At 37.4% G+C, this 12,062-nt stretch overlaps 1 protein-coding gene across 1 annotated transcript; it reads right to left on the bottom strand.

The window, feature by feature from the left end:
- Positions 1–2,460: 2,460 nt before the first annotated feature.
- Positions 2,461–11,764, bottom strand: LOC147543573 (F-box/LRR-repeat protein 15-like). The gene is made up of 17 exons (XM_086674121.1): positions 10,864–11,764; positions 9,265–9,481; positions 8,817–8,949; positions 8,131–8,230; positions 7,844–8,041; positions 7,357–7,627; positions 7,128–7,226; positions 6,849–6,937; positions 6,655–6,754; positions 6,406–6,576; positions 5,716–5,868; positions 5,321–5,481; positions 5,045–5,243; positions 4,309–4,769; positions 3,873–3,936; positions 3,624–3,710; positions 2,461–2,842 (listed from the first exon to the last, which is right to left on the bottom strand). The coding sequence occupies exons 1-17, from the start codon at positions 11,283–11,285 to the stop codon at positions 2,762–2,764; spliced, it is 3,006 nt and encodes a 1,001-aa protein (XP_086530247.1). The 5' UTR covers positions 11,286–11,764; the 3' UTR covers positions 2,461–2,761.
- Positions 11,765–12,062: the final 298 nt, after the last annotated feature.

Raw genomic sequence — 12,062 nt, 5'->3', positions numbered from 1 at the left:
TATACAGGTAGAATTGGGAGGTGTAATCTTATCCAATGAAAATAAGTTTAGAATATCTCAACCTTTGAAGATAAGTCTGAGATAATAATCCCAACCCGTGGAGATAAGTTTGAGAGGTGTAATCTTAGCCACTGAAGAAGAAAGTATATTCTAAAAAAGATACACTTCTTCCTTATTATATAGATAAGTACAAATTTATATAAATTCACACAAGTGAGATTTGCATATATACATACATACGGTTAAAAGAAGGTCGATGCTTCGGGGAAATAAAAGAATTTTCATGGGTACAAAGTTTTAGGTGGAAATTAACAAAAATTTTGTTTCTTCCAACTACTATCCCTTTTAATGTTTTTCATTTTCTTCTTCCTCCATCTTCCCTTCCCACCACCATCAACTCTGGCGACACCATTAACTCCGACACACCTCCAATACAATATCTTTCTTCCTCTCTCTCACAAACTCTCTCTCTCTCTCTCTCTCTCTCTCTTTCTTTTCTCTTCTCTCTCTATTTCCCTATCTTTCTACTAGGGGTGGACATTTAGTATTTGAATCGACCAAACCAATCTGGTCCAAACAAATTTGGACGGTTTGGGGACCGAGCCAAGGGTTACCTAAATTGGTTGGACACTAAAAAGTTCATAATCGAGGGGTTTGATTTTGTGCATGGATTTGTTTGATGGATAACCGAACAAACCAAACCAGACCATGTATTGATTTCTTTTATATATTATATATGAAAAAGTATATGACGGGCATGATGGATGGTGGAGATTTAAACAAACCCTCATTTTGCCCTCCCGCTTTCAATCCTTCGTGTTCTTCTTCCTCAAGGCTGGTCATTCCTCTTTTTTTTCATCATCTAATCTTCTTCTTATATTTTCTTCTTCAACAGTTCTGTGACCACGACTAAATAATGCTTCAACTCCAAGTCGGCAAGTCTATAGCTCCATGCTTCATCTAATCTTTTTCTTTTAATTATTTTTTCTCCCTCTTTGACAAACTAATTTTCAACAGGTTTCGAGTATAATTGTAGCATGATTTAGAGTCGAAATTATGTTGTTCTTGAAGTTTAACCCTTAGAATCGGTTTTCCAACCGAGTCAAACCGTTCAGACATATTTGGTTCCGTAACCAAACCAAGACATGTGCTGATTGGCCCGAATTGAGTTTTTGGATTTTCCAAAACGAACCCTTCGGATTGTTTTGTGGACAGGATCCAAAAATCGGATATGAAACCTACTTTCTACTATCTTCTATTTTCTGCGAAAGGGATGCCCCTTTGCTGAAACCCTCATCTAGTAGAACCAAACTGCCTCGCCTAGATCTCGACTCAGATTTAGGCGAGGCTCGTCTAAATCTAGACTCCAGATGTAGGCGAAACTTGCCTGCATTTGAAGCGCAAATCCAGACAAAGGGAGAGATAAGACAAAGATGAAGTCACCGGCCATCTCCGACCGTCGATTTGAAGGATGTGTTCGGTACGGGTGAAATCGGTCCTGGTGGGCCGGTTTTTTGACATATTTGAAAGATACCTATTATAATTGTCTGGTTTTTATATGCAATAAAACCCGACCAAAAGCACGTACATAATAAAATAGTCCACCAATTTACAAACTGATTTTTCGTTCGGTTTTTCAGTTTCAACCTAATTTGATCTTTAGTTAATCAAACATCAACAATCAAGAGATTAGTTTGAGACTAACATTGGGCGCAAGAGATCAAATGAATATGATCCAACAATTGTAGCAATCTCTGCAAATATTTCTTTCCCTCAACAATGTATCGAGACAAAAATCAGAACAAGAGCAACTAATTTCAATAAACAATAAATTCTAATTTGATTGATTATTCAAAAATGAAAACTTCAATTGGAATGTCTTAGTTTAAGCATTTCAATTAAATTTCAATAATTAATGTCTAACTAGATTGTATAGATAATATATAGCATTTAATTCAATCCGGTTCGAGACCCACGGGCTTGTCAGAAAAAGGGACCATAGGACCAATTCAATCAAAAAGAGACCAACCATTCTAAACCGGGCTTTTCTGATCCGGGTTTTTTTTGTCCACTCTGGTTCGATCTTCAGGGTCTTTAATTTCACCCCCTAGTGTTTGGTTTATATTTTCTGGGGTTTCCACCTTTTACCACAGAAACATTCTTGTTTCCCATACCACCCAAATATGGTTTTTTGTTTACCGAAACCAACACAATTTTTTCAACAAAAAAAAAAAAAAACACAAAATTGGGTCTTCCTTTCGATTTCCTAAAGCGAGAAATTTACTCAAGTTTTGAGGCATAGAAATGGGGTGCACATACACATAACTTACAAACACAATATGAAAAGAGAATGGCCAAGTTCTAGGCTATATATAATAACAGGCCAAGGACAAATACCATAAATATACATATATATCAAATATGCAGGTCAGAAGCTCACTAATAAAGACTAAACTCAACTTCCAATGTCAAGATCATCAATTTATATTTCAACAAAACATACAATAATTAGGGTTTATAATCATCAAGGGAAAGAAAGCAGCTGATCAACAGCACCAAACCCCTAGTCTCCTATATAGAGTTGTTTCGAAAAGCACAACAAACAAACTCCAGTCATGTATTTACATACAAGGTGCATCAACAACAATGTTTCACTTATATGATTTCAAAGCCAAGGAGGGCAGACAGAATCCAGTTGGAGAGAGAGAGAGAGATAGTGAGTGAGTGAGAGAGAGAGAGAGTGAGAGAGAGTTATCATCCTTCAAGTGGCCGAGAGGCTGCTAAAGATTCGCTTCAAACTTGGACAAACCAAACGCAGCCTTACCATGCTCACAGAGTGTACCTGTTAACGATAGTGGGAAGGAAAACCGAAAACATTTTATGCGTAAGAAAACAATAACCACTATTGTAATATCCCACTTGCTTAGGAAAGGGCTTAAAGTCGAGTCCTACAGGGTTCCATTTTGGATTTTACATATTGCAAGTCCTTCGGCGAGGTGTTACCTGGCGTTCGGTGGTCAAACCTCGCCTAGAACAAAATCCTGTACCATGATTGTGAATAAAGTGGGGTAGTTAAATATCTATTTGACGTAAGGGACGGGTTCCCATCAGGCATGATCCCTGCCAACGGCTCTATGTTAAGAGCTTATAACTTGACCAAGATAATGAGAGGTTCATCTTTCGCTAAGAGCAAATCAGTTAACTGCAAAAAACATAGGTTTTCGACGTATTCCTATACATTAACGGCATTGGGCGTGCAAAGCTATTGACTACGCTTACGTGGTAGACATGTGGTCTAGTGATATCCCACGTTTAATCAAGTTAAGGAAATCCATGAGAACTACAATAGAACTTTTGTAAGTTCACATATAAATGGTAAGGTCCAAACTCTGGTCTCTCCAGTGGAGAGATAGAGATATACATGTGACCATTCCGATCTAGGTTTCAACCAGATCAGAGTCTACATGTTACCAAGGCGTTCCTTGAGATTGAGTCTAGGTTTCAACCAGGACTCTAGCCCACTAGCGGTGGCTGAAGCGGAAACAGTATAGGTAGATGCAGGTCGGGTCATATAATTATGTTTCATTGTCCTAGTGACTACTACATTGAGAAGAGCGGCTCACCTTTGGACAGAAGCGAACGTCCAGCGTTTCCAACATGTTGCATTGTGAAACTGCGGCTTCTAATGCTTCCTCAGAAATGCTGCAAGACTACTCAACCCAAAAATAAAATTAAAATTTTGGAAAGAAAGAACAAGATTGAGCACCACCTGAATAGTAAGATAAACAAAAACACTTCAAATCATTTTCAGACTTCTCGATTCCCAGAATCAAGAGTGGTATTTGAGTAATGACTTTATAAGAGATGAATACCTGAAGGAAGAGGCTTGTCAATCTGGGGCATTGAAGCTTCAGTGTTTCAAGGGTGCAACAATTGCTGAACAAGGCAAAGACAAAAATTGGAATATCGTGAAGAACTTTTTACTTGTAAACCTTTAAATTTCAAATAAATTGCTGTCTGAACACTCGGATACTCGAACTCGCTTTAACGAGTATAACATGAAATTTCCTGAGTGCATATTATGTATACTTGCACAAAATCGTTTGGATATGAAAAACTAAGCAATGCACAAAGACACAATTATGTGTGTCTGTTCTGTTCAGCTGAGCACCCGTACTGGGATTTTTGCCGCTGTCAATGTTGCATAGGAATCTCCTAACTTGGGTTTAATATACTAATATCCAAATAATGTGAAGGTTATTAGAAATACAACATAACTTATCTGACAGAAGGAAATGAGAGAAATACCTCAAATTGAGAAAACTCAGGTTGAAACAAGCAAGATCAACTTCCTTCAGATTAGCTGATAAAGAGAGATTTAGCGATGACAAAAGCGAACAACGAGCTATTGCAGGAATGACAACTTTCTTGACATTTGGGCAACAAACACAGTTAAGGTTTTCCAACAAACGATCAGGCCCCTCAATAAGTTCATCCTCCGTAGGAGAAAGAGCATATAGGACATCAGTGGCGGGAGATTCGGGAAGTTGGGGACCATTAGAACCCCAAATAAGATCGTGCATGTTGATGCATCCATTCAAGCTCACGTGAGTAAGATGTGTACAGCAAGCAAGAAGTTCCTCTATAGCTGATTGGCAGAGACTACCATAAGACAAGTCTAACTCTTGCAGTGCTGGTAGAGCACCTTCTTTATAAAGAGCCTTCAGCGATGAGTCCTCTAGATACTTGCAAGCCTGCAATTTCAATACCTAGAAAGAAACAAAAATGAAAAGAAAGTATTAGAATGATCTAGCTGAGATGAGGTAGAGAAAGAACCTACTTGAAACTATGAAAAGTCACTGGACTCGCGGGCTCTTGTACTTCTTTGATTATGGATACGGTTGGTATGCCCGTGAATTTTGTGGGTACCCATAATTCCAGAGTTTAGCTTAGACTATGTTTTTGTGTTGTCCTTCGAAGTGCATTCATATGAACCAATCTGTAAGATTATTTTCATATTTGTTGGTAGAATATCGAAAATTACCTTTAATTGCACGCAAGAATCAAACACTGGCTGCAAGTTCACCAAGAAAGTATAGGACAAATCAAGCACAGTCAATTGAGACAAAAGACGCAAAGAGAAGAGACCAGCAGGCCCAACAGATTGGCATGACATCAAAATCATAGACTGGATGGAAGGGCATGAACCAGTCATTGCAGACAAGCAATCATCTTTAAGCTGGCTGTAATCCAGAAGTACAAACTTTAGCAGCAGGAGAGAGAAAATACTTAAAAGCGAAATATAGAGAAAGAGCTTTACCCGCAAAAGGAAGCATCTAAGGATATTAGACGAGGGCAATGAATGGATGCTTCAGATAAAACACCACATCCTTTCAACTCAAGCAACACCATTTGTGGTGCATCGACGTGGAGTACCTCCAATTTAGGGCATATCCCCAGATTAAGAGATCCAAGACCAACCTAGTAGCAAACACATATTTCAAGTTAAACCAAACAAGAAACCTGCATTTACCGTCTATTCGGCCCGCTACTTGACCCTTTTGCTCTGTTCAAGGAGATCGCTCCCAAGAGCGTTGAAAGGGTAGGGTACCCGATAGGGTCAAGTATGGGTAAATTAGCTTTACTATAAATCAACGACAGCAAAATAGCGGAAGAGAGAAGGCAACTTTGTCACAAGAAATGATTTTCACTTACAGGGGAAAATGACGCTCTTTCAAGATGATCACAGCCATCTAAATGAACTTGCTCAAGATGTGGGCATTTGAGCTGCAGAGAAACCATGGCACGGCAACCAACAAGAGAAAGACTAACCAAAGAACTGCTACTGAACTGTACTGCAGTTACACTCTGCAAAGTTAACATGAACTTTAGTCAAAAGACATGTCAAAGTCAAAGATACTAATAAGAACGCCCAGTAAGCAAGTATATCAGCATAACCATTTAATGATTCGGCAAAGTTTGAAGTTTTTATACAGGATAGCAGAAACTCTTACACAGTATTGGATTTTGCCTTATATTTATTAGTCCAATTATGGCCTCAAATTTGTTTGAACACTCAAAATCAATGACCTTAGTTCGAAATAATTAGGTAGCATGTGGATTTACAATTTCCGAAACACGTTATTTTCTGAAGATACTCCTATAAAATGGTTATCATAGAATTGTATAACATCTGTTTGTGACCAACTTGGTGACACATCCTGAAGATGAATACACACGCAGTCATAACCCATTTCCTTTTTTGGCAAATGATAGAGTTTCATACTTAAAGTAATCATAACGAACATCTAAGTTTGGGAAATTTCTGTACCATAAGACTGGCAATAGGCAAATGAGCTAACAAACAAACATATGTATTGCAAACAAACCATTTATTGCACAAACCTCACAGTTGTCGAGGACCAATGATCTAAGCATTGGACAACCACCCCCATCACTAAAAGCTTCACAAATGGAATTTGTCAAAGATTCACATTCAGTAAGGTCCACTTCTTGCAGAGACTGGCATTGCAATGCCAAAGTGGCCAGACTCTCCTGCTTCTGCAATACCAATTTCTGCAAAACCAAGAAAACTAGTATCTTCCTGAGTTCCACTACTTGAGAAAAGAGAAATAATCGAGTATTAAGACGGACCTGGAGTGAATTTGATGAAATGCTGATGCGATGAAGTGCAGGACAATTAGAAATTTTTATAGACGAGAGAACAGGAGTTTGTAGTTTCAAATCAACAAACCTGTTCAAAAGAAGCAAATGATCGTTAGTAGTAGTATTACGGGCGATCAAAGGGTCCACGGAAAAATTGTATGAGAAGGACAAGAAAATTGTACTTTCGACAATGAACTAGTCTGATACTTTGCAAGTGAGGCAAATTTAAAGTAATTGAAGTCAACAAACAACAATTATCAAGCTCCAAAACCTGCAATAAACTTTGTTGGTTTGGTTAGTGAAACTAATGTAAACCAAGTGGCAAGGGTACTAATTTACTAAAAACATTAATTTTGTATATATACTTATATATATGGACACCAATAACAAAAAAATCATTATTGAGAAGAGAAGGAATTAATTCAGTTTGTGACTTTTCAACCAAAAAAAAAAATCCAAACCTCCAGCATGTAACTATGTGATATGGCAACTATGGAAGCCGAAGTTATGCCCTCACAACTATGTAGCTTTAGAACGGTCAACATTGGCAGTCTTACGGACTTCCAAAAGTAGCACAAACATGACAAAATAAAGATACATCAGATATTAGATAAACAAATCAAACCAAATTATAATAAAAATATATATATATATAACACATATAAAGAACCTAGAGCTGAGACGACTAACCTCAAGGGAGATGCTTGGGCAGTATGATGCATTAAGAACATGAAGATTTGTACAAGTTAGCGCGATTTCACGAAGTGTTTCATCACTAACACAAGAACAATTTGTCATATCCAAAGATGTCAATAGAGGACATGATGTAGCTGCTGAACGTATTCCAGCATCTGATAGCTTATGGCAAGCTCCTATATCTAGCTCAAGTAATTTGGGGCAGTTAAGCATGGCATGCGCCATGTTAGTACGCTTCAGCGACAAGGTCTCAAGTTCGGGGCACCTGAAAAGTAATTATTGTTTCACTGTAGAAATTAGATTGTGGGTATAGAAAACAAACTTGGGTTGAATGGTGATTTTAAAGGTGCCTTAAAAAGTGTTATTCGTGCCCCTTCCCTCGCACTCCCCCTCTAAAATTTGCCTTGAGGGGGCGCCGATAACACTTTGAGGAGGTGTCTTTGAAAGTACCCTTTCTATAATACACTAATTTCCACTTCACCTGATAGAAATCCGAAGCACACGACACTTTGTAATCTGTAGGTGTTGCAGTTTGTCATGGTAGACAGGTATCTCTTGGTTGCCATTCCCAAGATGTGTGTCGACAATAATCAAGCTTTTCAGGGCAAAACAGTCCCCCAGTGCATGAAAGAAAGTATCATCCAGTTGTCCTTTACCTAATTTCAAGGTCTCGAGATTTCTGGAGATAAACCACATACAATTAGAAACACATAACTGCCATAAGGTACTAGTGTACTACAAACAAGCATATAGGAGAAGAAACATTACCTCAGGGAGGACATTGCTTTCATTGCAAGCACAGAAACACCAGGGACAGCATAAATATTCACTTCAGTGGCATTGGGATATCGGCGACACATATCGGCAACTGCCAATGCATAAAACGTCGTAAGCATTAAGAAATTTTGGTATACACATAGTCGTCCTTAAAAGCGTGACCAAGTCAAACAGAAGTAGACTATTCCAGAGTTTTAACAGCTCTAGCTGCATTGAACTTTCAATCCTAGGTGGGAGAGTGGGACTTTGGCTCCCCTTTAAGGTAACAGAATGAGTTAATCTAAAGTAGCTCGCCCAGATGTTTATATGTTTCAACTTTTACCAAAGTGGGAAGGTTCATACGAGTAATGAGAAAATTACTAGGAATGCGGCTTTCAGAGTCTTATATGGAGCAAAGTACATTTTATGATTCCTGAATTATCAAAATTTCTATAATTCCTTCAACATCCGAAAGTTGTGGTGGGAGTACTAGTGATTTCTACGTAGATTAATATTTTGTAGTCGTAAATATATGATATTTTGTAGTCGTAAATATATGATATTTTGTCATATCTGCACCCTGCAGCCCAGAATTAAAATTAAAATTGTGAAAGATTCCTATTATGTTCCAATGTAAGCCGCAATTCGTAATGTACATCCATTTGCATTTATCACATTCAAGTGAACTGAAGACTCACACTGCACTGCAGAAATATTCCGTTCTTCAAAATTCAAACACCTCCAGAAGTCGTCATGACTACTAGCTGAACGCCACTGCCGACACACCATGGCAGCTCGACAAAGATTAATGTGATCCAAGAAAGAAAAAACCTGCCAACATAACGACAAAGCACGACTTATGAGTTACAACTATAACAACAAGTAACCTCTTCATTTTGGAGTGACCGTTGGATGAAATGTACTTTTATATCAAAAAAGCGTAATCGTGCAAAACATTTGGAAAATAAAAGGATATTGGGCAGCGACAAAAGCTCTATAATAAATCTCTTTCTACCGCGAATTCAAAAAAATTGTGCAACAAACAACGAATCCGCCTTGGAATAATCTGAATCGATATGACTAAATAACTTCGCTAACTGAATATATGCAATGAAATAGACCCTAACTTAAGTTCAAGAGGAATACCATGTGCAATAAGTCATCTGTAAGATCCATCCTAATAACATTATCTGCAAGCTGATCTTCACTAACATGATCGATGATGTTTCTAGTACTATCATTATCCGGCATCAAGTTAAGATAAAGAACCATATCCTTTTCGGACGGATCAGACGAGCTCCAAGCACCCTCAAGAGATGATGTATCCGGAATCCAAGGGGCCAGAGGCGTAAAACGGCAATCCCTAAGAAAGATATAGATGAAGAAGTTCCATATTAGTTCCTTCAAAATAAACAAAGATATGACCACCAAAAGCATATAAAAAGATTTCTACATGATTTCTTCAATTAGAAAGTAAATATCTTTGACATCAAGATTACCACGATATCATCAAGGTAATTATTTCCTCCTATGTAAAGCAGTACGGGTTTCCGAAACCACTATAATGTGCCGCATACGGGATATCGAAGAGGCTAATACGAGGATCTAGTTGAACTAATTTCTTTTCGTTGTTATTAGGTCCTTCATTTGCACTTACGATTTTTTACTTTTGGATCAACAATGGTTAAATGATACACAAGACGGTAACCAAAAGTGACATTTTAGGATCCTAAGACGATTCTGAGCAAGTTCGTACCATATCTACATACAATGATACACAAGACGGAACCGAAAGTGACATTGTAGGATTCTAAGACGATTCTGGGCAAGTTCGTACCATATGTACATACAATGTCTTACATTTGAGCTACTGAAGTCTCAAGTAACTAGGGTGTCCGAGTGTCCATACGAGCATCCATGAATTGTGGTATCCGATTAAAAAAAAAGCAAAAAGGAGAATATGTAGAGAGATTTCGGAGTACAGATTAAATTAAAACTTTGCTAAATACTAAAACAATTTCTGTAAGTGTTACTTTCACAGAAATTACAAAGATTATTAAGCACCTAATAATTTGCCTTGGACAATGTCTTATTAAACCCACAGGTACTCTTTAATCGTCAATCCACCATTTCGAAAAAGAGAGACCGGCGTACTCTTTTAAGAAAGCGATTAACTTCCTGAGTACTGTGCTGACCATATCACTACTTCCTGACTAAAATATGTGATATTAATGTACAATGCAGTAATTTGGCTTCTAGTTAACCTCAACCAGGAGATTATAACGATATAGTTGGACACTGAAACAAGAAGACTACATTCTGCAATACACTAAAGAACATCACATGCTCTTTACTATACCACCAGACGATTTTGTTCAATCACTTAGGATCCTGGATTTGCCTATGTTGTTAGTAAAATCACTTCACCATCGAGAAAACTAGTTTTGCCCAGCATAAAGATACATGATTGATCTAACAGAGTTATGCAAGAAGCGTTAATACTCATGGAAAAAATAAATCTAACAGATACAAAGTCTATTAATTGTCTACCCAGAACTCAAATGGTTCTTCAAGTTAACATGGGAATTGAAAATTTTAGGGATCAGAATATCAGATTAGACAGATCCACCAAAAATGGCATGCATATTATTCCCATAAGAACAAACTTGCCAATTTGAATGAAAATGAGACAAAAGTTCAAAAAAAAAAAAAATAATGATCTTTAATGCAATGTGGAGAACCTACATAGAGCTATAATTAACTTTAGCTCGTTTGTGCTGAAAATCTCGATCAAAATTCACTCTTTCCAACCCTAATGAAGTCTCTTCCAAGGGAATTTGTTCATCAGCCAATCCTTTACCACTAGAAGAAGATGCATACCGATCGAAACTCCGAGAACACCCAATTGTAAGCTGTAAATCATCTGAACCCTCATTTTGAAGATCTCTATTTGGATAAAACATACCATCTAACAATTCAGGCTTCAATCCCCTTTCTCTCTCTAAAACTTCAGTTTCAACTTCCTCATTTTCTGTATCAGAACTCGAAAATTCTTCGGAATTACCTTCATTATCAGAACCAAATTCTTCTCCTCCTTCCATCCTTTCCTCTTCTTCTTCTTCTTCTTTGGTGTATAATAAACCAAAACAGGAACAAATTCCCCTCATAAACCAAAAAATACTAACCAAGAATCGAAGCCCTAAGCTACAACTTCATTTCCCAAACCAAAAACGAAGAAAAGGTTCGACATTTAAAATTACTAGATAAAGTTCCCATCTTTTTCCTTCTACAAACCCTAACCCTCATTCAAAATCCAAACTTTAAGCACTGTCTAATCTCTCTTTTCAAGTTTCCAACCGATTCGCCGTCAAAACCCTAAATTTTTCAAGATTAAATCCCCCAAAAGTACAAACCAGTAAAACCCAAATTAGATTTTCAAACCTTGAATTTGATGCTTCAAGTGAAATTTATACATGGATCTGATTTCTTTCTTTTCGGATCGGCTGAGTAAATCAGACAGAAGTGAGAATTTGTAGTTAAATGCATGAATTTTTTGGACAACCCCAAGAAAACAGTCCCTCTTTTTCTCTCTCTCTCTCTCTCTCTTTCTTTCTCAGTCTCTTTCTCTCTCTAAATATTCTAATTCGTCTCCCAAATTAATTTGTGTTTCCTCTTTTGGGGGAAATTAATTAATTTCTCAAAAAAACAAGCTTTAAATTTGTTTCGATTAATTAGGAAAACATTTTTCTCATTTTGATAAGATTAGCCCTAATCTTTTACACCGTCAGAGATTCATTGGAAGCCGTTTGGATCCAACGTCTCTCAATATTGAAACTTGTAATACACTGAATATGGCTGGCTACTTGTATAAAAAGTTTGTCTGGCAATATTATCTCCTTTTACCTAAATTTAGCAAGTGGACTCTCTACTTTGGTAGTATTTTG

This window comes from Eschscholzia californica, unplaced genomic scaffold (assembly GCF_041429995.1).
Source record: "Eschscholzia californica isolate CP2 unplaced genomic scaffold, dmEscCali1.0.p SCAF_4, whole genome shotgun sequence".
NCBI lineage: Eukaryota > Viridiplantae > Streptophyta > Magnoliopsida > Ranunculales > Papaveraceae > Eschscholzia > Eschscholzia californica.
This window is presented reverse-complemented; position numbering and strand designations above follow the sequence as displayed.